General features: G+C 60.6%; 1 protein-coding gene across 1 annotated transcript in view; it reads left to right on the top strand.

Moving 5' to 3' along the window:
• MBOAT2 (membrane bound O-acyltransferase domain containing 2) overlaps positions 1 to 25,589 on the top strand; it is a 53,231-nt gene that overhangs the window by 20,649 nt on the left and 6,993 nt on the right. The window contains exons 2-8 of the mRNA XM_054727999.1: positions 3,817 to 3,962; positions 4,866 to 4,943; positions 14,047 to 14,142; positions 19,350 to 19,405; positions 21,051 to 21,105; positions 24,441 to 24,621; positions 25,138 to 25,330. Of these exons, the coding sequence (XP_054583974.1) occupies positions 3,817 to 3,962; positions 4,866 to 4,943; positions 14,047 to 14,142; positions 19,350 to 19,405; positions 21,051 to 21,105; positions 24,441 to 24,621; positions 25,138 to 25,330 (805 nt within the window). The remainder of the gene's footprint in view (positions 1 to 3,816; positions 3,963 to 4,865; positions 4,944 to 14,046; positions 14,143 to 19,349; positions 19,406 to 21,050; positions 21,106 to 24,440; positions 24,622 to 25,137; positions 25,331 to 25,589) is intronic.

The following is a 25,589-nucleotide window of genomic DNA, read 5'->3' as shown; positions in this document are numbered from 1 at the left end:
GTGCTTCCTCCTCGGCCGGAGGCCTTTCCCCCACAGCTGGCCCTCCGTGCTTCCTCCTCGGCCCGAGGACTCTCCCCCCACAGCTGGCCCTCCGTGCTTCCTCCTTGGCCGGAGGCCTTCCCCCCACAGCTGGCCCTCCGTGCTTCCTCCTCGGCTCGAGGACTCTCCCCCCACAGCTGGCCCTCCATGCTTCCTCCTCGGCCAGAGGACTCTCCCCCCACAGCTGGCCCTCCGTGCTTCCTCCTCGGCCGGGGACCTTTCCCCCCACAGCTGGCCCTCCGTGCTTCCTTCTCGGCCGGGGACCTTTCCCCCCACAGCTGGCCCTCCGTGCTTCCTCCTCGGCCGGAGGCCTTTCCCCCACAGCTGGCCCTCCATGCTTCCTCCTCGGCCGGAGGACTCTCCCCCCACAGCTGGCCCTCCGTGCTTCCTCCTCGGCCGGAGGACTTCCCCCACAGCTGGCCCTCCGTGCTTCCTCCTCGGCCCGAGGACTTCCCCCCACAGCTGGCCCTCCGTGCTTCCTCCTCGGCCGGGGACCTTTTCCCCCACAGCTGGCCCTCCGTGCTTCCTTCTCGCCCGGAGGTCTTCCCCGCACAGCTGGCCCTCCGTTCTTCCTCCTCGGCCGGGGACCTTTCCCCCCACAGCTGGCCCTCCGTGCTTCCTCCTCGGCCGGAGGACTCTCCCCCCACAGCTGGCCCTCCGTGCTTCCTCCTCGGCCGGAGGACTCTCCCCCCACAGCTGGCCCTCCGTGCTTCCTCCTCGGCCGGAGGACTCTCCCCCCACAGCTGGCCCTCCGTGCTTCCTCCTCGGCCGGGGACCTTTTCCCCCACAGCTGGCCCTCCGTGCTTCCTCCTCGGCCGGAGGACTCTCCCCCCACAGCTGGCCCTCCGTGCTTCCTCCTCGGCCAGAGGCCTTCCCCCCACAGCTGGCCCTCCATGCTTCCTCCTCGGCCGGAGGACTCTCCCCCCACAGCTGGCCCTCCATGCTTCCTCCTCGGCCAGAGGCCTTTCCCCCCACAGCTGGCCCTCCATGCTTCCTTCTCGGCCGGAGGCCTCTCCCCCCACAGCTGGCCCTCCATGCTTCCTCCTCGGCCAGAGGCCTTCCCCCCACAGCTGGCCCTCCATGCTTCCTCCTCGGCCGGAGGACTCTCCCCCCACAGCTGGCCCTCCGTGCTTCCTTCTCGGCCGGAGGACTTTCCCCCCACAGCTGGCCCTCCGTTCTTCCTTCTCGGCCGGAGGACTCTCCCCCCACAGCTGGCCCTCCATGCTTCCTCCTCGGCCGGAGGCCTTCCCCCCATAGCTGGCCCTCCGTGCTTCCTCCTCGGCCAGAGGACTTCCCCCCACAGCTGGCCCTCCGTGCTTCCTCCTCGGCCGGAGGCCTTTCCCCCCACAGCTGGCCCTCCATGCTTCCTCCTCGGCCGGAGGCCTTTCCCCCCACAGCTGGCCCTCCATGCTTCCTTCTCGGCCGGAGGACTCTCCCCCCACAGCTGCCCCTCCGTGCTTCCTCCTCGGCCGGAGGCCTTTCCCCCCACAGCTGCCCCTCCGTGCTTCCTCCTCGGCCGGAGGCCTTTCCCCCCACAGCTGGCCCTCCATGCTTCCTTCTCGGCCGGAGGACTCTCCCCCCACAGCTGCCCCTCCGTGCTTCCTCCTCGGCCCGAGGCCTTCCCCCCACAGCTGGCCCTCCGTGCTTCCTCCTCGGCCGGAGGACTCTCCCCCCACAGCTGGCCCTCCCTGCTTCCTCCTCGGCCGGGGACCTTTCCCCACAGCTGGCCCTCCGTGCTTCCTCCTCGGCCCGAGGCCTTTCCCCCACAGCTGGCCCTCCATGCTTCCTCCTCGGCCGGAGGACTCTCCCCCCACAGCTGGCCCTCCGTGCTTCCTCCTCGGCCGGAGGACTTCCCCCACAGCTGGCCCTCCGTGCTTCCTCCTCGGCCCGAGGACTTCCCCCCACAGCTGGCCCTCCGTGCTTCCTCCTCGGCCGGGGACCTTTTCCCCCACAGCTGGCCCTCCGTGCTTCCTCCTCGGCCGGAGGACTCTCCCCCCACAGCTGGCCCTCCGTGCTTCCTTCTCGGCCGGGGACCTTTCCCCCCACAGCTGGCCCTCCGTGCTTCCTCCTCGGCCGGAGGACTCTCCCCCCACAGCTGGCCCTCCGTGCTTCCTCCTCGGCCGGAGGACTCTCCCCCCACAGCTGGCCCTCCGTGCTTCCTCCTCGGCCGGAGGACTCTCCCCCCACAGCTGGCCCTCCGTGCTTCCTCCTCGGCCGGGGACCTTTTCCCCCACAGCTGGCCCTCCGTGCTTCCTCCTCGGCCGGAGGACTCTCCCCCCACAGCTGGCCCTCCGTGCTTCCTCCTCGGCCGGAGGCCTTTCCCCCACAGCTGGCCCTCCGTGCTTCCTCCTCGGCCGGAGGCCTTTCCCCCCACAGCTGGCCCTCCATGCTTCCTCCTCGGCCAGAGGACTCTCCCCCCACAGCTGGCCCTCCATGCTTCCTTCTCGGCCGGAGGACTCTCCCCCCACAGCTGGCCCTCCGTGCTTCCTCCTCGGCCGGAGGCCTTCCCCCCACAGCTGGCCCTCCATGCTTCCTCCTCGGCCAGAGGACTCTCCCCCCACAGCTGGCCCTCCGTGCACCCCTGAGTATCTGCCCTGAGGGATGCTGCTGGTTTCCCAGTTCCCTTCTCGGCCGGAGGCCTTTCCCCCCACAGCTGGCCCTCCATGCTTCCTTCTCGGCCGGGGACCTTTCCCCCCACAGCTGGCCCTCCATGCTTCCTCCTCGCCGGAGGACTCTCCCCCCACAGCTGGCCCTCCGTGCTTCCTCCTCGGCCGGAGGCCTTGCCCGTGGCGCGGGCTGCGGTTAGAGGAGGTGAGCAGGCGGGCGACGCTGCCTTCCGTCTCTGCGGGTCCGGTGCGCCGCCTGCTCTCTGCTCCGTCCGTCGGGGTTGAGAGAGTTGTTTTCCTGTGGCCGTGTGACCGCGTGTGGAGGGTTCCTCTCCGTCAAGGCCTGGCCGGCCCGCCATGCCTTCAGGGGAGGCAGCCGGCAGGGCGGCTCCGGGTCGGAGGTAATTATTATGTGAAATCCTGGCTCAGGGGCTTGTCTGGGAACTGGGAAACAGGCAGCATCCCTCAGGGCAGATACTAAAGGCCCACAGGGCGGAACGCAGAGGGAGAGGGGTGCAGCGAAAGGACCCCCTTTCACCGTCCTCTGTCCTGAAGGGCCACCGCTCCCAGCGTCACCATGGCGCTCAGTCTCCCTCACCCCCCGGGGTGCCCGCGCTCCTTCTCTGTGCCTGAGCCCGGGTCCTCAGGTCCTTCCCGGCCCCTCCCGGCTTCACCCTGTGGCCCCGTCCCTGCCACGTGGGCACAGACGGCGGGCCCATCCCGGCTTCACCCTGCGGCCCCGTCCCTGCCACGGGGGCACAGATGGTGGGCCCCTCCCGGCTTCACCCTGCGGCCCCCGTTCCTGCCACGTGGGCACAGACGGTGGGCCCCTCCCGGCTTCACCCTGTGGCCCCCGTCCCTGCCACGTGGGCACAGACGGCGGGCCCCTCCCGGCTTCACCCTGTGGCCCCTGTCCCTGCCACGTGGGCAGAGACGGTGGGCCCATCCCGGCTTCACCCTGCGGCCCCGTCCCTGCCACGTGGGCACAGACGGCGGGCCCCTCCCTCTGGGCCGGAGGCGCTCACCCCCGGACGGCCCCCGAGCTCTGCGTCGGTTGTGAAATGGGAGATCTTCATGGTACGCGGTGCTTCCGCCCTGAGCGTGTACAGACGACGCCGCGGACAAGGTCCCGTCCGTGTTGCTAACGGGCCCTTGCACTTTCTCTTCGCAGGTCAACTTCGTCGTGTGCCAGCTCTTTGCCTTGCTAGCGGCCGTTTGGTTTCGAACTTACCTTCACGCGAGCAAAACGAGCTCTTTTATCAGACATGTCGTGGCCACTCTTTTGGGCCTGTATCTTGCGGTTTTCTGCTTTGGATGGTAAGTATGTTGATCCTATGGAGCGAGGACGTGACGTCCTAGTGAACCGAGTGTGTAGAAAGATACACTCTCAGTGCTTATATTTACTTAGAAAGTTTTATAGTGTTTTTTTGGCTGTTTTAAAAAATGTATTTGTATTGATTTCAGAGAGGAAGGGAGAGGAGAGAGAGAGAGAAACACCAATGATGAGAGAGAATCATGGATCAGCTGCCTCCTGCACGCCCCCTGCTGGGGATCCAGCCCGCAACCTGGGCCTGTGCCCTGACCGGGAATCGAACCTGCAACCTTTTGGTGCACAGGATGATGCTCAGCCAGCCGAGCCACTCCGGCCAGGACTGACGCTTTGTAGTTTTATGTCAATGAGTGGAGAGTGGCCCTGTCTCTCCAGTCTGGGCTGAGGGCATTGACGATTAATAATGTGTGAGGAAGGACAGGTGAGGAATAGAGGCACTTAGTCCATCATGCGTAGCTCTTTGCGCCCGTTTTATAAATCTTTTACACCAAGTCAGACACGTCATTTAAAGCAGTTCCTTATTGCCGCACGAGCGGTGTTGGGGGGCTGGGGCGCCGTTGGGGGGCTGTATGCCATTGTGTAGGGTTATAGTAACACTCCAGGCCGTGTGTGTGTGTGTGTGTGTGTGTGTGTGTGTGTGTGTATTGATCTCAGGAAGGGAGAGGGAGAGAGAGAGGGAGAGAGAGAGAGAAACATCAATGATGAGAGAGAATCATGGACCGGCTGCCTCCTGCACCCGGGGCCTGTGCCCTGACCGGGGATTGAACCCTGGCCTCCTGGTTCACAGGTCGACGCTCAGCCCCTGAGCCAGCACTTTGAAGCCCAAGTTGTTTGAACTGGGTGTTTGTGAGGGTGCCGTCCCGGTCTAACCCAGCTCTCGCTCTTTGTAGGTATGCCTTACATTTCCTCGTACAGAGTGGAATTTCCTACTGCATCATGGTCATCATCGGAATGGAGCACATGCACAAGTAAGTGTCCGCTTTGCTCACACACACACGCACACACAGACACACACACACATACGCAGACACGCACACGCGCGCGCGCACGCGTGCGTTTCCCACGAACACAGCTGGGTCAGATAGAATCTTACTGCGTTAAAATTACCCCACACTGTGATCGCTTTTTCGAGAACTGTCGTGAAATCGTCGGTGTGCGCCCTCCCGTGTACCTGCGCCTGGGCTCTCAGCCTCGCCCTGTTGGCGCTGGGGGGGCAGGTAGGAGGGTAACTCATTGGTGTGTGGCTTCCCGTCTCTGTGGGAGGTGCGGCTGCAGCCCTGGCCCCGCCCACTACACTCCAGGAGCTCCTCCCATATGAATGTTTCCAGGCACTTCCAGGGCCCCCTGGGGTGCAGAGCTGTCTCTGGCTGAGAGCCCGGGCTTAAGGCAGGGCCAGGGTTCCGAGCAGCACCCTGAGAGGCGGCGGGAGGACCGGGCCTCTGTCTTTGGCTCTGACATCCCGCTGGGACCCGCGCCGCCTCCGGTCCTCGGTGCGGCGTGTTGGTGTTAAGATCGCTCGTGGGAGAATGGTTGGTGACTTACCTTTCTTCCTGAGATGACCGCCCTGCGCCCAGAGCCCCCAGGTCCGGGGATCCGCTGCCGGAGGCCCGTGTTGGGGCGCTGTCGGGAGGGAAGGGGACCGCCTTGCAGGGCTCTCGGTGGCTCCACCCCGAGACCTGGAGCTCGCCCGCTTCTGGTCTGAGGTTCGCCCAGCCCAGGCCGCTCGTGCGGGGCCGGCCTTCCCACCGTCTGTCCCCGGCACCTCTCCCCGGGTGACGGCTCCCTGTCCTGCCGTGTCCTTGGCCTGGGTGCTGGGTGCCCGCCTGCAGGACGCGTCCCTCCCGGCCGGAGGTCAGGTCTGCTGCAGACGGGGTGGGGGCTCAGGGCACCGGGTCCAGCGGGAGGGACCCCGGGCAGGGCGCTCAGGGCGGCCTTCCTGAGGACACGGAGCCGATCTGCACAGGCTCCAGCCGCGGAGGGGAGCGCCGGAGGGTTCCCTGGGGGTGGGGGCCGGGCATTGAGGCAGAGGGAGCGTGGGGGAGCGGCTGGAGGGAGGGGGGCAGGCATTGAGGCAGGGGGAGCGTGGGGGTGCGGCTGGAGGGTGGAGGCAACGTCACCCAAAGGGACGCAGTGGCCTTGCGCACGTCGTGCTTGGGCCGTCGGGGTTTCCCGTGTTCCCAGTCCCCACGGGAGGGGCCCCTGTGACTCGGTGCCCGGTGGTAGGATGTCCCGGCCCCGCTGGGTGTCTGAGAGGTCGGGGGGCGTCCCTCCCGAACCCCCGCCCCAAGGGAGGGTGTGCAGACGGCCTGTGCGCCACGTCCGCGGAGAGGCTTTGGGTCCTCGCTTTCCCTCCCGTTGTGAACGGGACCTGTGAGGAGCCTCCCGCCATCCCCGCGCAGCGCGGGCGTGTCCCCGGGGACGAAGGTGGAGGGGGACGTGGGGTCGTGAACGGAGGGCGCGGACAAGACCCCCACCCGTGCCGGGCAAACAGAGGCAGCGCCGCGGCGGTGTGTCCTGTCTGAACGCGCCGCGTGGGGAGTCTGCGCGGCTCCCTCCCGCGGGGCTCCGCCCGGTCCCGTCCACACGGCTGACTCCGGACGGATCGGTGAAAAGGAGTTGGAAGATCGTGTCCCATTAGATGACGCATCTTCTTGTTTTAAAAATAACGTGTTATTTAACAATGACCCGGTCGTTGTACTGGTGAAGATAAGGAACACAGAAGTAAAAACGAGGCGTCCTTCTCCCACCGAGGACGGGGCCTCTCCGGCGTTGGGGCGTTTGGAAATTACTCTCCCGTTGACAACAAGACCCTCATTCTCGCCGGAGTTGGAAGAAAAGTGAAGAAACCCACACAACCATCTATTCGAGTGGCAAACAAAGGCAGTCCCGTGTCTGAACACCGCGTGCTTCCGTGACCCGTGGGTGTGCGTGGACGTGTGAGGGGACGCTCGCCTGCCGGGGCTCTGCTTTTTATTTTTAATAAAAAACAAACAAACATTTTTATTGATTTCAGAGAAGAAGGAGACATAGAAACACATCCACGATGAGAGAGAATCACGGATCGGCTGCCTCCTGCAGGCCCCACACTGGGCATGGAGCCGGCACCCCGGGCCTGAGCCCCGACCGGGACTTGAGCCGTGACCTCCTGGTTCGTAGGTGGACGCTCACCCCTGAGCCACACCGGCCGGGCTCGCTAGTGCTTTTTACAAACATCCCCGCAGCGCTGTGTGAGAGGCTCCGCCACGGGGCGGACGCGGGAGCGTAGGTTCTGGAAGGCGAGGCTGCGTGATCGAGGTCCGGACCGGGGACTGGCCGCCGGGAGTCTGTGAAAAGGGACCCGTCTGTCTGTCTGCTCCCGGGTCGCGGTGGGTCGTGTGTGGTCAGGTTATTTCTCGGCCAAGGTTCTTTCAGAGGTTTCTGTTTGTTTTAAGTTGGAGAAACAAAGAGATTGTCATCTGCTTACGGACGACATAAACATCCTGGCTTAATTTTTGAAAGAATAACAAGCACCACTGAGCTGTGGGGTTGGGGCCGGCTTTTTCTTTTTTCTTTTAATCCTCGTCCGAGGATATTTCCCCCCATTGATTTCTGGAGAGAATGGAAGAGAGGTAAGAGGGGGAGAGAGAGACACACACACATCGATTGGTCACCTCCGGCCCGTGCCCCGTGCCTTTGACCAGGAATTGAACCGGAGACCCTTCGGTCCGTGGGCCGACGCTCTGATCACTGAGCAAACCGGCCAGAGGCGGGGCTGGCGTGTCCTGAGCTTCCTGAGAATTAGCAGCGGGCGCTCGGGCCTCAGCCGCTGGCGCCTTTGCCCTCCGTCCTGCCCACTCTGAGTGGCAGCTCTCCCTCCTCCACTGAGACGGCCCCAGCCGGAACGAGCCACTGTACTTCACACGCACACACACACACACACGTGTGCTCACACACGCACACGCACCCACACACGCCCATGCCCACGCCCATGCACAAGCTGTCCACACCCACGTCCTCTGTGTTTGCATGGGTGCTGGGCCCTGGGCCCCGGCTCTGGGTGACCTCTGGGCGGAGGGCCTCCCCCACCCCCGCCCCCTTCCCGTCAGAATGAGTCACCTTCACCTGGGCGGCTGGCTCCCGTGCGTCTCAGGTGACACTGCCTGTGGGGACAGCTCAGCGAGGAGGTCACGCTGCATTCAGATCCTGGCTCCGGGTGGGAGCCGGCCACCCTGTCTGAGTTGCTGTCCGCCCCGGCCTCGGTGCCTCATTGTCAGTCAGGAGCCGTGACAGGGCCTGCCTCGTAGGGTGGCAGGGAGGATGCGATGCCATCAGCTGGATTTCATTAAGTGTCAGATGCCACGGGTGCTCACATGCAGCGCTCGACAGGATTGCAGGCCATCCCTCGTGAGAGGACTCCTGATCTAAAGATGTTCAGTGTGCCCAGCCCGGGGGGCTCAGGGGTGGAGCGTCGACCTAGGAACCAGGCGGTCAGGGTTCGATTCCCGGTCAGGGCAAGAAAGACAAGGTGGCCCGGCCGGCGGGCCTCAGTTTTGAGTGTCAACCTATGACCCCGGAGGTCAAGGTTCGATTCCCGGCCAAGGCACACGCCCGGGTTGTGGGCTCCATCCCCCGTGGGGGGCGTGCAGGAGGCAGCTGATCCGTGATTCTCTCTCATCACGGATGTTTCTCTCTCTCCCTCTCCCTTCCTCTCTGACGTCAATACAAACAAAAAGAAAGATGATGTGACCTGCCCCATGCTTTGGCTGATAACACAGAGGCGGGGGGTGGGGGGAGGGAAGGGCGCCCGGAGCTGAGCTGAGCTGAGCTGAGCCCGCGGGGTCTCTCGGGGCTGGGACCTGGGGAAGAGGCGCCCTCTGCCGTTGGCCCCGGGCGTGGGTTTCAGAAAACGGTCAGCTCGTGGGCAGAGCCGATTCAGCTGGGTCAGGGGCACATTCGATGGTTTACTCCTCTGGGCGGAGCCGAGGACACAGAGCGGAATGAGGCTCCGGCCCAGCCTCTCGGTGTCGAAGTCCCTGGGAGGCAAAGGGCTGAGCTCACTAACCCGTGTGCGGCGCCCACCCTCCCCACCCAGGGCCCCGTGGACTCTGACACTCCCGTGAGGTCACACGGAACATGCTTTTTGTTTTGTTTTTAATATGTTTGTATTGACGTCGGAGAGGAAGGGAGAGGGAGAGAGAGAAACATCAGTGATGAGAGAGAATCATGGATCAGCGGCCTCCTGCACGCCCCCCACGGGGGATGGAGCCCACAACCCGGGCATGTGCCCTGGCCGGGAATCGAACCTTGACCTCCGGGGTCATAGGTTGACACTCAAAACTGAGCCCCGCCGGCCGGGCCACCTTGTCTTTCTTGCTGCCCGTGCTTTCAAGACCTTCACAGGTGAATGGACTCTGTTTTCCCTTTTCTACGTCCCACCTAAACCCTAAATCGAATGAATTAGATTTAGATTTAATTAAATGAATTAGAACCCAAAGGTCTTAGCTCTTTTTTTTTTTTCCACTGGAAGGGAAACTTTCCCGAGGCCGCGGGGCCACGGGGTTCAGGGGGGTTCAGCGGGCGGCTGCCTGCAGGCTGAGGAGGTGGGGGGGCCTTGTGTGACTTCTCGGGGTGCAGGTGGTGGGGGTGGCCGCACTCCGGCCGGTCACCAGCAGCCACAAGCACTTCTCTGCGTGTATTTGAATCGACTTCGGAAACGGTCCTTGTGCGGAACAGGGAAGTGACTGTCACGCACTGAGCCAGCGGCGGGGCGGACGGTGGGATTGGCCCAAAGGCGGCACCGGAGCCGGGCTCGGCCCGTCACGGTGAACAGTGTCAGCGACTCCGCGGGCCGGCGGCCCCGTGCGTGTCTGGTCCGGTGCCTGCAGCGAAGCTCCCTCCCTCTCCCCGTGACCGAGGCTGCGGGAGGAGCAGATACCCCTCAGGGTGGTCACTGTGTGTGTACGTCACGGGGTCCTCACCTTCCAGCCGGGGGGACCCCTGGGCAGAGGATGGGCAGGGAGCCCCAGCCCTGGCCTCGCGGACAGCACAGGGTGTGACGGACACGGGTCACCTGCAGGTCTCGGGGAAGAGCCGAGGGTGTTCTGTCACCAGACGCCCGAATCCGGTGTCTGTATCCGGGAGGAGCTGAGCGTGGGGACCCGGAGAGGAGGCTCCTCGCCCCCGCAGAGGACCGTGCATTCCAAAGGGACTGGGAGCCAGCGGGGTGGGGTGGGGGGGGTGGGGGGGCGGGGACGGGGGTCTGAGTCTGGTAGGAAGACAGCATGGATGTCTTTTGCTGGTAAAGAAGGCGGTTTTTAAAGCGTTTCAGATTCTCCTTTCCATGATTTCCCGTCCACACACTCATCCACTCTCCCCAGGGAGCCCCCAGGCTCTCCGCTGCCGGGACTTGACGAGGTGTGGCCACGTTTCCCATCTGTCCCGAGCCACTCCAAACCCATTGCCATTGATGGACCGTCTATTAAGGAGTGAAGAGGTGGACAAATTACCCCCCCAAAAAAACAAAAAAAAACAAAACACCAAAAAGCCAGTTATGACACTGGAGGAACTTGCCCAACCCATGTTAGGGCCCTGGACACGGACCAAAAGCAAAACAACAACCGGAGAAGCACTTAACCCTCAAAAGCTGCCGACTTCTGAGTGAGAACGGGGGAATCTGTGCTATTCTTGCCTGGGGGTACCTGCATTTTTCATTCCCCGAAACGCAGTTCTACTAGCGTGGGCTGGCCCTGAGGACGCGGCTCCCACACCGGCGACTGGCGTGACCTGGGGTGCAGGGCGGGAGCCCGGGCAGAGGCTAACGGGGATGCGTCTGGCTCTCCCGCCGAGGACGTGGGCTGTACCCGGGGCAGAGGGAGACCGGAGGTGAGGGCCGGCCGCAGGGGGACTTGGGAAGCTCTCTGCACGCCCCTGGCTGGAGGCTGCACACGGCCCCGGGGAGGCCCGAGAGGCCTGGGTCAGAGGAAACGCTGGGGCACACTTGAAGACTGTGGCCATTACGTGAGCCCTCCGACCCCCCACAGATAGGTCGGCGGAGGGCAGGAGCCTCCTTGGCTGAAGGGGCGTGAGCACTAATCATTGACTGGCCTCCGAGGTGGGCAGGCCCAGGACGGCCCCCGGAGCATTTTTCTGTGCGCGGAGAAACGGGGGCGAAGCGGCCGAGCGGGACTGCCTCTAACTGGACCCCGAAACTGCCAAGCAGCTCTTAGACACATGTTCAAGGAATTAGGAGAAGATCTGATGACCACGACTCAGCAAACAGGGAATGTCAGGGAAGGCATAGAAGCTGCTCGAGAGAACCAAAGGGAATCCTAGAGTTGAAGAGGAAATTACCCAAATGGAGCGTGGACTAAGGGGCTCCACGGAGCGGTTTGTGGTGGCGGAAGGAGGAGTCAGTGAGCTCAGAGGTGGGTCAGTAGTTATCAGCCAGCCTATAGGACAGACGTAAACAATACCGAAGCAGCCCGGCCGGCGTGGCTCAGCGGTGGAGCGTCACCCTACGAACCAGGAGGTCACAGTTCGATCCCCGGTCCAGGGCATGTGCCTGGGTTACAGGCCTGATCCCAGTAGGGGGCGTGCAGGAGGCAGCCGATCCATGATTCTCTCTCCTCACTGATGTTTCTATCTCTCTCTCCCTCCCCCTTTCTCTCTCTGAAATAAATACAAATACATTTTAAAAAAGGAAGGAAGGACCGGTCCACCAACAGGAAGTGGCCTGAAACAGACTGGTGCATTATTTTGCTTAGGATTTTGTGGGTCCGGGATCCAGGGAAAGTTCAACTGGACAGGTCCGTCTTTTTCACGTGGCATCAGCTTCTTCACTCACGTATCTTAGGACGTGGCCCTGCTTGGTGCCTCTCTCACACTCCTTCCTCCTTCCTCCTTCCTTCTTTTTTTAGAAAAATATATTTTTTATTGTTGATAGTATTACAGATGTCTTTCATTTACCACCCCCCCAGTCTCCTCCTTTCAGCCCCTATCTAGTCCCCACCAGATCTTCACTACCCTGTAGCCCTCTCCATGGGCTGTGCATATATATATATATATATATATATATATATATATACAATAATAATCTGCTTCGTGTTGACATTTACTGCTGTGTTGTTGACAATTACCTGAAAGAGAAGTTGGGGTGCTTCACTGGGCTGGAAAAAGTTTAGCTAACTCAGAAAGCAGGTCTAATTAAGCAACTTTGTTGTATATCTATAAAAGGCTAAGTTGACTTGTGCATGCGCGACACATATAAAGCTCTCGCTGGCGCCAGTCGCTCTCGTGTGTTTCCATCTGGCATTGTCGATCGTGAATTTGGTTGACACTTCTATTATAGAGAAAGGGTGAATAGCGATATTAAAATATTTCTTCTAATCAATTTCCTTTCAGTGTGCACGAATCTGTGCACCGGGCCACTAGTGAGTATATAACTTCTTTGGTTTATCTCTCCTCGTCCCCCGAACCCCACATGGAGGTATGTCAGTCTGTTCCATGCCTCCCTGCTTCGGGTCTTGTTTGGTTGGCCAATTCATTTTGCTCATTAGATTCCACAGATACGTGAGATCGTGTGCTATTTGTCCGGCTCGGATTAGCTAATTCCACTTAGCACAGTATTCCCCAGGTCCGCCCAGGCTGTCCCACAGGGTAAGAGACCCCCCTTTTCACAGCTGCCTAGTCCTCCACGGTGTGAAGGTCCCACAGCCTCTTATCCGCTCGTCCCTGGGGCCCTCCTTCCGTCTTCGTCTCATCCTCCAGGGCCTCCGCGTGTGGGGCCTCAGGACATTCACGCTTTCCCGGCAGCCAGCTTCCCCACGGCGGGAAGGAGGAACTGCCGGGCCCATCATGGGCTGCGCCTGGGAGCAGGGGCTCCCGCCGGAACCTCCGGCCAGCGCAGTCCGGCGGGGCTCACAGCGGGAAGGCAGTCGACTTCTCCTGATGGGGCGCCGGCCAGGCTGCGGAAGAGCGTGTGAGCGGGGAGGAGCTGCCGCGTCGTGGGGAAACGCCGCCGCCCCCGAGCGGTGGCCGTGTCCACGCCGTGTGTGAGGGTGCGTGCGGCCGCTCCATCCGGTGGCTCCCGGGAGCGCGCTCCCTGGGGAAAGCATTCCCGTTGGGGCGCTGTCCCCCTCTTCCTGGCCCCGGGGCGTTCAGCTAGATTGGGGTTGCCTATTCGTCTGGAGTTTGAAAGAACTCTTTCATAAACCACCTGAATTGCCTCCATGAAAAATTGAAGATTTCCACCTGGCCAGACACATGTTTTTTTCTATGGATTTCTTCTATAACATGTACATACATTTAACGTTGGAAATGGTGAGGAGGTCCTTCCCCCACGTGAGCACACGTGAACACTTACCCACAGCTTCTGTGTGCGTGGTTTTGTCTTGTGCATCGTGCTTTCACCCGGCTAGGATGGTGTAGACGCAGGTACAACACGCCTTTCCCCAGCAGGTGTTCACTCCTGGGGAGGTAATCCGTCCGCTCCCGCCACTTGCCCGCAGCCTTCCCGCCACGCCGTGCCGTGCAGTCCGGGATCCGCTTCCGGTCTGTGTCCTCGATGTGTCAATTCTCCCCCCGCCCCGCACCATGTCTTAGTGATCACAACTCGCTTCCAGGCATTGTAAGGCGGAAACTCACAAGGTTTCATGCCTAACGGTGTGAGGAACTGCACGCCTGATGCCCACGCAGGATGCGTGCTCAGAGACCACTGAGGACACGTGTGTAAAAATCCCATGAAGCGTTTGTTTTGTGCTAAATACCGGTTTCTAGAAAGAAGGAGGAATACGTAGAGCGAGTCACAGCTTGGTGCTCTCGAGCATGACTTTCAGACCCACGGCCGGGTGCAGGGAGGCCTTTCGGGAGGAAAAAGCGGGCGAGGCGGCCATCGAATGGTGGTGGTGCCGAGCTCCAGCGCCCGGGAGAGGAACGGGTGGCGTTTTCAGAATTCACTGAAGAAAGCTCCCGGGCAGTGGATCTAGTGATAGTGAAGCTTCGAACCCTGTCACATAGTTAACGAAGTACTGAAATGTGTTCTTGAACAGAATGAACCTTTTATTTTCACTAATCTAGCTTATTTTTGTTTTCCAGATATTGTTTTGTGTTTGCTTTGGGATACCTCATAGTGTGCCAAATTACTAGAGTCTATATCTTTGATTATGGACAATATTCTGCTGATTTTTCAGGGTAAGATGAACACTTTGATTTAGTAGCCTGTTTTTCTTTTCTTTTCTATTCTAACATGTTGGTTAAAGGACAAAATATAGTTGCATTTAGTAGCTCACCTGAAAAGCTGTTACTGAACCTGTCAGCTGGAAAGCCCGTTACGAATTTGGAAATGTCCTTGTAACGCGGTCTTCTGTCGTGTTACAAAAGTCATCACGCAGCCTCTCCTCTCCCCACGGGCGTGAGCGAGTCTAAACACGCGGCCACCACGCTTGTCCCGTGGCATCTGACATTGAAAGCGGTTCCCAATTCCGGTAGAAATCTCTGCAGCCGTTTCCAGCCGTTGCCCACCAGCCCCCCCTCGCCCGCCCCCTCGCCCCCCTCTCTCCCTCTCTGTGCTCCCTGGGTCCCTTCCGCGCGGCCCCTCGGCAGCTTCTGCATGCGCTCTGGCGGCCTGCCCGTGCCTCTCAGCGTCCTCGGGCTTCCTTCGGACCAGGGTGCTGGGCGAACGCATTCCGCCTGGTCTCCCAGAGACCACCCTGGGGCGTGGCTCTCGCCTCCTGCCTCTCGCTCCGCAGGAATGTTCTCCGTCCTTCCGCCCCGGGCCCCGCTGAGTGGTGGGGCGACCTCGGCTAGTTCCTGCCCAGGGGCCCTCGTCCCTCTGTGGTCCTCCTTGCCCGTAACAAACCCACCGCGTGCCTGTGGGGAGGCCAGCGCAGGCCACGTCCCCGAGGACTGGCCTCTGTAAGGGGCGCCGCTGGCTCTGTGGGCGGGGCGCTGCCGGGGAGCCTCCAGCGTCTCCGAGCCGACGACGCTCTATCGAACGGGACACGAAGACCCGCCTTTAAGTCCGTCCCGAGTCACCGGACAGGATAAGTAACGACCGGAAATCCCATTGGAGGACAACCCACGTGCAAAACAATGACACGAAACAAGTCCTGGCGTCCCGGAAAGAAATTGTCCAACAGCCGAGACGGAGCCAAGGCGTGTGAGCGCAGCGGGCAGCCCCCGGGGGCCGGGAGCGTGAGCGGGGAACGTTCTTTTCTCCTTAACGAGATTAAGATGGATCCCACTTTCATTAAGCAGGGTTTACACATGGGCTCGGACGCAAGGAGATTGCGTTCCAAAGAACAAACAGCCGCGCCAAAGCACCCTGGCTGCACACGCGGAGAGCGCGGCCCGGAGAGCGCGGCCCGGCGCCTGGGCAGCGTGTGGACTGGGCCTGAGATGCACCTGGGGCTCAGGGACGGCGGCCGGGGCTGCCCCCGGGCTTACGGGTCCCAGGTCCCCGGGGAGACGAGCGTGCGAGCGGGACCCTCGGTAGATGGGGCCCCACGAGCACCCTCGTGAACCTGCAGAAGAGACGCCACGTGTCATCATACGTCAGGGCAGGAGGAACCAGTGTGTCCATTTAGAAGAATCAGCGCCGCGTAGGATGTAACTTCCCGAGAGCAGGGAGGGCTGGTCCTGTCGCCGCGGCCCCGGGACGCCCGCGCAGAGGCGCTGACTCAGTGGGAACTCCAGCAAAGGCGCACCTCGGGGGAAGCCGACAGAGGAGGCCTGACCGTGCGCGGGGCTGCACGCAGCGCAGATCACCGCTTTGGACGTCACTTGTGTTACGAGAAATAAGCGCTGAACCGGGCATTTTTAAAGATCCTCCCTGGAGATAAGTTTTCCATTGCCTTCCAGAGAGCGAAGTCATACCTAACGTTAAGTTATATAAAACTCTAAGTATGCTGTGTAATTTTTGTCCATTAGGAAAAACATTTGCCCATTATCAGTGGGCTGATATGTATTAGACGGACAAATTGGCTGAAGGGGACCATCCTGGCAGAACTCAGTTGGAGGGCCACCCCCCCCCGCCTCTCTCTCTCTCTCTCTCTCTCTCTCTCTCTCTCTCTCTCTCTCTCTCTCTCTCTCTCGGACACAGGAGAGAAAAGCCCCCTAGAGGCAGGCTCCCCCTTAATGGAGTCTCTCGGCATTTAGAAGCGTTGAGTGTGTTGCAGCAGAGAGGATCCTGACTCGGTCCTAATGCAGGTCAATGGAACAGCCCCCCAACGTGGGCTGCGGAAGCCGGGGGAACTGAGTAAGCACCCCGCTTTGTGTAGGGGGGCCGTCGCCCAGGGACGAGAGCCCGGGAGTGAGGCCAGGCTCTGCTGAGGGGTCACCGGCAGCTCTTTCACCGGGCGTCTCACGTGCACGCGGCGAGGGAGACTTACTCTGTGTGCGTGGTGTGTGTGTGTGTGTGTGTGTGTGTGCGTGCGCACGTGTGTGTGTGTGTGTGTGAGTGTGTCGGTAGAGGCGTAAGGGAAGTGATTGTGCAGTCGCTCTGATGGTCGCAGGAACAGGTGTTCGTGACCAACAGGTGCCGTCAGGAAAAGCCAATCCATGTTCCGGGGGAACTGCCCGCTTAGAAGCGCCCCCTCCGCACGGGGGTCCTGCGCACGGGGTGGGTCTGTCCCGCTGCCCTCGCGGTGCTGTCCCTGGTCGTGCGGTCGGTGCGGGCTCTGTCCAGTCCCCGCTGGCACCTTCCTGGGCTCTCACTCGCTGCGCTCCCCTCGCTGCCTTCTCCTCCGCGCTTCTCCCTTCTCTCCGCCACCTGCTCCTGCGGCCGCTCCCTAGACCGGGGTCCGAGGTGCTTTATCCTCACGCCCCGCCCCGCCCCGCCCGCCCCGCCCGCCCCGGGACGGCTGGACCAGAGGCCGCGGCCTGCCGCTCACGCCCAGCCGCAGGGAGAGCTCAGGGCTGCTGGGCGCACAGAGGAGAGAGAGGGGGAGGTGGCTGTACACCCGTCAGCACCGCGAGCCCGGCCCACTGTGAGGGCGCGCAGTGTGGCCACGGGACGTGAGCAGATCATTCCAGAGCTGAGTGGGAGCGCTTTCAGGCCGAAGAGCCGCAGGAGGGAGTGTGGCCAGTGGGCAGGGGGAGGGGCAGGTCGTCACGCCGAGGAGATCGGTGGGCCTGGTGCTGGGAGCTGTTTATTTAGGGCGCTGTGGTGCCAGGCGATGCCGTGGCGGGAAAGACGGTTAGTTCCGTACCTTAGAGACGTCCTGAGAGGACAAGCAGATCTTAGAGCAGGCAGTGTCGTCTGAGACATGAAACGGCGGTGATGTGCACGTCCTCGGAAGGAAACACGCCGCGGCTGAGATGAGACGGGAGGCGGGCGGGTGCTCGCGGGCAGAGGGCGTGCGCGGAGCACGGCTGCGTGTGGAGCCTCTGGCCCGGGGCGGGGGGAGCAGGAGGGTGACCGCGGTGAGGACGAGACACCGGGCGTTCATTCCCGTGTGGCTGCGTAGCCAGTCTCGTTCTATTTCCTTACAAACAGCTCTAACCCTCCTTTGGCCCGCCCTGGTGGCACCTGGCAGGACAGTATGTCACTCGGTTGATAAAATAAATCGAATTTTATTTTATCAGTCATTTTCATTGTGTTTGAAGGTGACATGAGAATTAGAATTTAGAACTGAGGGATATTTTATTTATTTAGTTAGTTATTTTTACATTTTTTTATTGATTTCAGAGAGGAAGGGAGAGGGAGATAGAAACATCAATGAAGAGAGAGAATCAAGGGTCAGCTGCCTCCTGCACGCCCCCTACTGGGGGGTCGAGCTCAGAATCCAGGCTCGTGCCCTGACCGGGAATCGAACCGGCGACCTCTTGGTTCCTGGGCTGAGCCGCATTGGCGGGCTTCTCCACGTGTCTCCAGGGTCAGTGAGTGGTCTTTGGTCCTGCCCGAACGTCCACACTTAGACAGCATTCTCGGGTTCAGACAGCCGTCACGTTTATGTCTACTCTTCGGTCTACAGCAGTGGTCGGCAAACTCATCAGTCAACAGAGCCAGATACCAGCAGGACAACGATGGACATTTCTTTTGAGAGCCAAATTTTTTAAACTTAAACTTCTTCTGACGCCACTTCTTCAAAATAGACTCGCCCAGGCCGTGGTAGTTTGTGGAAGAGCCACACTCAAGGGGCCAGAGAGCCGCATGTGGCTCGCGAGCCGCGGTTTGCCGACCACTGGTCTACAGGATTGACACCTAACCAAATCCCATCATGTTATTGGCCCAGCAGTCGTGCTGTGGCTGCATTGCCGTCATACCCGCCCCCCCCTCCAGCCTGGCGGTCACGGCTCTGGCGTCAGGTGGGTGGGTCAGGTAGTCGGGTCAGCGTGGACCAGTCTTCATGGACGTTGTGGGCAGAACCAAACACCAAGAGCCAAGTGCCCAGGACCTCCTGGCAGGGACCAGACGTCTCTGGACGGTGGCCGCCGACCAGTCTCCGGTCTGAGCAGGGGCAGGAAGAGGAGGGAGGGCGGGACCCGCGGGCTGGGGTCCGAGGCCTCCTGCGTCTCCGGGCTGAAGTCCTTCCCGGGACCTGCCGGGGCGGCCCACGTCCTGCCTGCGGGCCAGCAGGGCTTCCTGGTTTGACTGAAATCCCAAAGCGATGACTACACCAGCCATGGCGACGCGTTCTCGGCCTTCTGTCTGGCTGCCGGGGGACAGTTGGAGGGCAAACATGTACCCTGCCGGCTTTCCCAAAGGGATTTATTTTTCCGTTCCAAGTGACCCATTCCGTGAGAGATGGTGAAATGGAAACCAGAGCCATTTCCTCCCGGCGGCGTGATGCTCACGTCTTCCTTCCCCGAGAGAGTGCCCGGGCGCTGCCTCTGGGCGTCTTTGACGGGCCACCCCTGGGGCCTGGCTCCCGGGACAGGGAGGTGGGCAGCCTCCTTCTCTCTCCCCTGTTTCCGTCCTGTTTTATTCTGCATTTCTTACCCAGACGCCTTCCAGGCGGTGCCCACGCCCCTTCTCCCGGCAGCTCCCCTTCCACCTGGGAGCACAGCCCTGGGCGGCCGCCGCGGGGACTCAGAGAGAGCGCTCGGTCACAGGCGGGCGGGCGGTCTCCAGCCTGCGCGGTCCCCTCCCCCCGGGCCCAGCTCCACGCGGCTCCCACGTGATGGAGGCGGCAGCCCTGCTCCCACGCGACCTCGTTTCGTGGACGAGCGCGTCCCGGATGCTCTGTAAACCGAGGCCCAGCGTCCCTCTCGCCTGCACCTCCCAAACACAGCAGCCCCCAGTTCTCTCGCTGAAATTCCCTGGAGGTCTTTATTTATGTTAAAAAAAACATTCACGATTTTGTAGTCGTATAAGCAAAATAAACTCTTTTTCCTGTGTCATAACTGTTATTTTAAATACACCCTTGTAACGTATTTTATCCTTTATTTCGTCACAGCCCGATGATGATAATCACCCAGAAGATCACCAGCTTGGCGTATGAGATCCACGACGGTAAGAATTCAGAAATTAACTTTGCGTCCCCGAGAGAAATCGTATTCAGTTCATCTGTTGCTTGAGGTAGGACCCTCCCTTTCTGCTCTTTATGAGAAAGGGGTGGCGGTAAGGGGGCGGGGAGTGAATCCCGAGCTCTGCCGAGGGTTAGTAACGTCGGCGTGTTTTCCTTCAGTATTTTTATCTCAGTTTTGCGTTCAGTTCAGTGACAAAAGCAAAGTAAAATGGTGCGATTCCGTCCTATGACCCACATCAGAGGCAATTTAGAATGTAAAGCAAGTAGATATTTGGCCTAAATAAAGTTTTATTCGTTTCTGCTTCCCCTCCGTGCTACATTTGTATTAAAATTTGAATGTTTTCCCCCTGCCCTCTCTCCCTTATACGCACACACACTTGTTTTTAGTATAAGAACGTACAGGTTCACATTTTCATCTTCATCCAATGGATCGCTTGCCATAGGACAGTGGTCGGCAAACCGCGGCTCGCGAGCCACATGCGGCTCTTTGGCCCCTTGAGTGTGGCTCTTCCACAAAACACCACGGCCTGGGCGAGTCTATGTTGAAGAAGTGGCGTTAGAAGAAGTTTAAGTTTAAAAAATTTGGCTCTCCAAAGAAATTTCAATCGTCGTACTGTTGATATTTGGCTCTGTGGACTGATGAGTTTGCCGACCACTGCCATAAGAAATGCTCAGTCGTGGCTCTGAGCCCTAAGAGTTGGAGGTGGGGGGGGCACCCTGGCTAGGTTAGCCCTTTGCAGTGGCCTCGGGAGCTTCTCGGGTGGGTGTTAGCCCCTCTGTGTGTGTCACCCATCCTGTGCTCCCTGCTGGGGAAGACCTATAAATATATGCTTTTTAAAAATATATGTTTATTGGTTTCAGAGAGGAAGGGAGAGGGAGAGAGAGAGAAACATCCATGATGAGAGAGAATCACGGATCGGCTGCCTCCTGCACGCCCCACACTGGGGATGGAGACTGCAACCCGGGCATGTGTCCTGACGGGGAATCGAACCGTGACCTTTTGGTTCATAGGTCAATGCTCAACCCCTGAGCCACACCCACCGGGCTACAAATATTTTTTAAACGTGTTGTTAGCCTCTTAATGTAGTCCTCCTTTGGCCTTTAAATTGGGTTTCGGATCTAGTAGGTTGACGTGTAATCGTAATAACATCCTTCTGTTTGGGGGGCAGGTGAGCGGGAGAAGGTGGTCGAGAGTCATTCCCATTCGTTAGAGTCGCGTGGGGGTAAGGAAGTCAGTCCGCCCGTAGCCCTGCGGTTGGCCACGTAAGCCGTCCAGCAACAGAAACATGTCCATGCCCCTTCTGAGAAGTCAGAGCTCTTACGGTGAAATACGTTAGCTTTGGGGGATTTCTTAACGCAGTAATGATTCCCTCTAAAGGAGAGCCACGTTAGTCCCCCGAGGTGTGCGCTCACCTCATACAGTGCTAGACGTGCTGGATTCCGCCACGGGCCTTGGACAAGATGGAGCTTGTGCTGTTGTAATGAGCGAGAAAGGGGCCAATTATACCTCAGTTGGGATGGTAGCGTGAACTCCAGATGAGAAAAGGGATGAGCGTGTGAACGGGAAAAGCACCGTTCCTCTCTTTGGAGAAATCGCAGCTGATGAGAGTGCCTGTCTCTGTGTCTCAGGGATGTTCCGGAAGGACGAGGACCTGACTCCGTCACAGAGGGACTTGGCTGTCAGGTGCGTGCCTCTTAATTGTGTCCCGCCTGCTTCACGCTGTCTCTGCCCGGGACACACACTTCTCACCTGGCCACGGCCGGCTTGTCCTGCTGGAGGTACTTCCTTCATGAAAACCCAGCATCCTCCCCGTGCACACCCCTGCCACCGAGTCCCGCCGGCCTCGGTGAGGCATCCCTCCCCGGGCTCCACAGTCCCGTGACTGTATCGCCACACAGCACGCACCTCCTGGTTCCGTGAGGCCATCTGCCAACTCTCCCCTCCCCCCCATGAGACCCCTGAAGCCGGGCGAGCGCTGGTCCTCATGCCTGCCCTGTCGTGATGACGCGTAAGCGTTGAGCTGCCCTGTGCAGGCCGCTGGCTGGACGCAGGCGCTGGGGAGGGGGCGCTGTGTTAGCACGCGGGCGCACGGAGGCCATGCTTCCCGATAGTGAAGAACCGGTCCGATGCTCTCGTCTCTCTCTGAGGAACTGGTTGGGATTGACTCCTGCGTCCTTTGTGATGGGCGCTCTGTGGGCGAGTTTCAGGAAGAGCTGGCTTTGGGGAAGGGTCTTTCTTGATTTCATCTGATTGGAGAGCGAACGCGTGTTTTACACAAAGGAAGACTCCTGAAGCACGTGTGCCCTGGAGATCCAGAACTCACAGGCGCACGGCCGCCCGAGGAGGAGACGGCGCTTGAGAGAGCAGACAGATCTGCCCTGAGCGCTCACCTCCGATCCCGGGGGATGTCTCCTGATAGCGCCCCTCCTTTAAAACGTCCGGCCTGATGTCCTCTATAGTTCGACGTAGACGTCGGTCAGCGTGCGCTTGAGTGCACTCGGCGGAGGAGAGGCCCACCTGATCCGGGTCCTGTGATCTCTGCGAGGCCTCGGTCTGTCTCGGGAGCCACTGAGCGGGGATACCCGGGTCCCATTCCGTCTGTCTCTCCGCAGCCACCTGGCGGACACCCAGCCCCGGGTAGACTCCGCTCCCCACTGTCCGAACAGTGGGAGGAAGCAGAGTGGAAAGACGTCCCCTCTTGCTGATTGGACTCATGTTGACTTGGTTACCCCAAATTAAAAATCAGGGTGCCATTTCTCACTAGCGACTTAGGGCAAAAACTCAGGCAGACTCCCTTTTTCTTACTGCAAATCCATGTCAGCGAGACCCGTGAACCATCTCTGTGAAATCCACCTCCAGGCTGACCTTGAACTTTACCCTCTCTAACCTGGCTGACCCTTCACCTTTCCCGCTGAGGTCCCCCAGCCCAGCGCCGTTTCCTATGGCGTCTGCTGTAACAGCTCCCCCGCCGGGCTCCAGGCTCTCTCCTGCCCTGGGGGGTCCTCTCCACCCCGGAGGCGGAGATCCTTGTTTAAGATTTTATGTTTATTTTGATGGATTTCAGAGAGAAAGGGAGAGGGACAGAGAGATGGAAACATCAATGATCACTGATGAGAGAGACTCGCTGATCGGCTGCCTGCTGCACACTCCCTACCGGGGACTGAGCCAAAATCGGGGCATGTGCCCTGAACCCTGATCTCCTCAACCACTGAGCCACACTGGCCAGGTGCCAGAGATCCTTTTAATGTGTTTTGACCTATATCATCCCTCCCCTGACACAAATCCTCCGGCGAGTCGAGAATGGAGAATCAACTAAGAAACTTCCGACCCCTGCGCGTAAGGCCGGGAAAGCGCCTGTAGCCGCCGCCCTCCCTCGCTCAGCTCGGTGCAGGGCCTCGCTCTCCGTCAGGAGCTCACCTCCCTCCCCTGCACCACCCTGAGCCCTGGCCGCCTTGCTTCTCCCCGGAGGTAGCCTTGTCTGAGGGTAGACGTTCGCTCTGATTGCTCCCCTCCCGACCCAAGCGTGAGCTCCGTGAGGAAGAACGGGGCCTGGTTCATCACTCGGTCCTGTCACCTGCTTAGCAGGTCATCCCTGGGGGCGACTGTGGCCCCAGCAGGCACGTGGCGATGTCTGGAGACGTTTCTGCCGTGGCACGTGGAGGGGGTGGTGCCGCTGGCATCGAACGGGCGGAGGCGCAGCGGCTGCTGAGCACCCTGGGGCACAGGACAGCCCGGCCCCGGGGCACTGTCAGCACCTCGGGCTGCGGAGCCGGAGGAGCCGGCCGGGGTCACACAGCTCACGCCGAGCGAAGACTCACGGGAGGAGAGGACTCGTGTGGTGTCGTCGGTGGAGAGACCGTAATCGCGCGTGGTTCTCGTTTTAACAGCGAATGACGGGGACCCACCGCAGTCCCCGAAACGCTGGTTTGACAGGACAGTTGAGCCAGAAACGATTTCGGCGGATTTCGTGGCCCGGCGTTACCGCCCGTCCCCGCGCAGAGCGATGCAGCGTGGCGGGGTGAGACGGAGCCGCGCTTGGACAAGCTGGCGTTGCTATGGGCCTTGAGTGATTGGCAGCGACAATGGGGCCGTTGTGGACGCACAAGGCGCCCCTTTGTGCGCGGCCGCGGGGGGCGGGGGGGGGGCGGGTTGGCGGCGGGCTGCCTCGGCACGCAGCAGGGAGGGTCTTAAAACCGTTCTGCAGTGTAGACCAGGCGTCCTCAAACCACGGCCCGCGGGCCACATGCGGGTGTTTTTCCGTTTTGTTTTTTTACTTCAAAATAAGATATGTGCAGTGTGCATAGGAACTTGTTCATAGTTTTTTTTAAACTATAGTCCGGCCCTCCAACGGCCTGAGGGACAGTGAACGGGCCCCCTGTTTAAACAGTTTGAGGACCCCTGGTAGACGATGGTAGGAGACCTGACAGGGATTCCGGTGAGCGGCGGCCCCGCCGGTGTCAGGTGGGCGGGGACCACTGTTTTCTCTCTGCTTGTTTTTTGTTTGTTTTTTTAAAAATACATTTTTATTGATTTCAGAGAGGGAGGGAGAGGGGGAGAGAGAGAGAAAGAGAGAGAAACATCGATGAGAGAGAATCATGGATCGGCTGCCTCCTGCACGCCCCCCACTGGGGATGGAGCCCACAACCCGGGCCTGTGCCCGGACCGGGAATCGAACCCTGACCTCCTGGTTCAGAGGTCGAGGCTCAGCCCCTGAGCCACCCGGCCGGGCCCCACAGACGCCTTCCATGAGCGGATGATTGGCTGGTCGGGGACGGTGCTCCTGCCCGGTCCCGTCCATGTGCTGGGGGGTTTGTTTTCTTGTGAAGCATCTGCACAAACCCCGCGCAGTTGCCCATACAGATCCGTGCGCAAACGCTTGTTCAGAGCCGCTGCTGAGCGTGAGCACAGCTGGCCGCCCCGGGCCTCTCCGCGTGGGCGGCGGGCGCGGTGGTTCCCGCCGCGTCTCCCGAGCGCTCCGTCTGTCTGTCCGTCTCACGGCGGCCGTCTCTGCCTCGCAGGCGCATGCCCAGCCTCCTGGAGTACCTGAGCTACAACTGCAACTTCATGGGCATCCTGGCCGGCCCCCTCTGCTCCTACAAGGACTACATCACCTTCATCGAAGGCAGGTCCTACCACGTGCCGCGGGGCGAGGACGGCGGAGCGGAGCCACCCGGCGGGGGAGCGGAACCGTCCCCAAACGTGAGCGCCCGCGTCTCCGGGGCCTGCCCCGCGCGGGCGGAGGGGTCCTGTGCATTTAAAGATACGAATGTTTTCAAGTTTGGTTTTTTTAAAAACGCATTTTTAGTGATGTCAGAGAGGAAGGGAGAGGGAGAGAGATAGAATCATCCAGGATGAGAGAGAATCATGGATCGGCTGCCGCCTGCACGCCTCACACTGGGGATGGAGCCCACAACTCGGGCCTGTGCCCTTGACTGGAATCGAACCCGGGGCTCTTCAGTCTGCAGGCCGATGCTCTACCCACTGAGCCAAACCGGCGAGGGCCGAATGTTTTCAAGTTTTGAATGGACCCATCTGTGTCTTTAAAAATATTTTGCAATCCCCGGCCAGGTAGCTCAGTTGGTGAGAGGTGGGTGGGTTAGGCCGTGACGCCCCACGGAGGGGGTGGGTTAGGGGGTGACGCCCCACAGAGGGGGTGGGTTAGGGGGTGACACCCCTCAGGGGGTGGGTTGGGCCGTGACCCGTCTCGCCTCGCAGGCGGCCGTCGTGCAGAAGCTGGTGGTCTGCGGCCTCTCCCTGCTGGTCCACCTGACCGTCTCGAGCGCGCTCCCCGTGGAGCACAACATCGACGAGCACTTTCGAGCTACGGCCTCGTGGCCGACCAAGGCCCTGTACCTGTACGTCTCTCTCCTGGCGGCCAGACCCAAGTACTACTTCGCGTGGACGTTAGGTGAGCAGCGTGGGGACTAGTGGTTAGTGCGCGGGCGTGTGTCCCGCACCAGTGCGGCGGGAGAGTGCCCCGGGGCGGGGAGGGAAAGACCGGGAAGACCAATGGGAAGCACGCGGCTGCCTGCGTAGAAGACGCCGCCTTAGGCTCACGTCCAGACCACGAGGACACGGCCCGGAAACGGCTCGGAGACCCTCACACGGGAGCGCGGCCCGTGGTGTTGGACAGACACGGGAATAAACCCCCTTTCCCTGGTAGAGAT

This window comes from Eptesicus fuscus, chromosome 16, assembly GCF_027574615.1.
Source record: "Eptesicus fuscus isolate TK198812 chromosome 16, DD_ASM_mEF_20220401, whole genome shotgun sequence".
In the NCBI taxonomy this organism is placed as follows: Eukaryota; Metazoa; Chordata; class Mammalia; order Chiroptera; family Vespertilionidae; genus Eptesicus; species Eptesicus fuscus.
The sequence above is the reverse complement of the archived record's forward strand: the minus strand, read 5'-3'. Positions and strand labels throughout refer to the sequence as shown.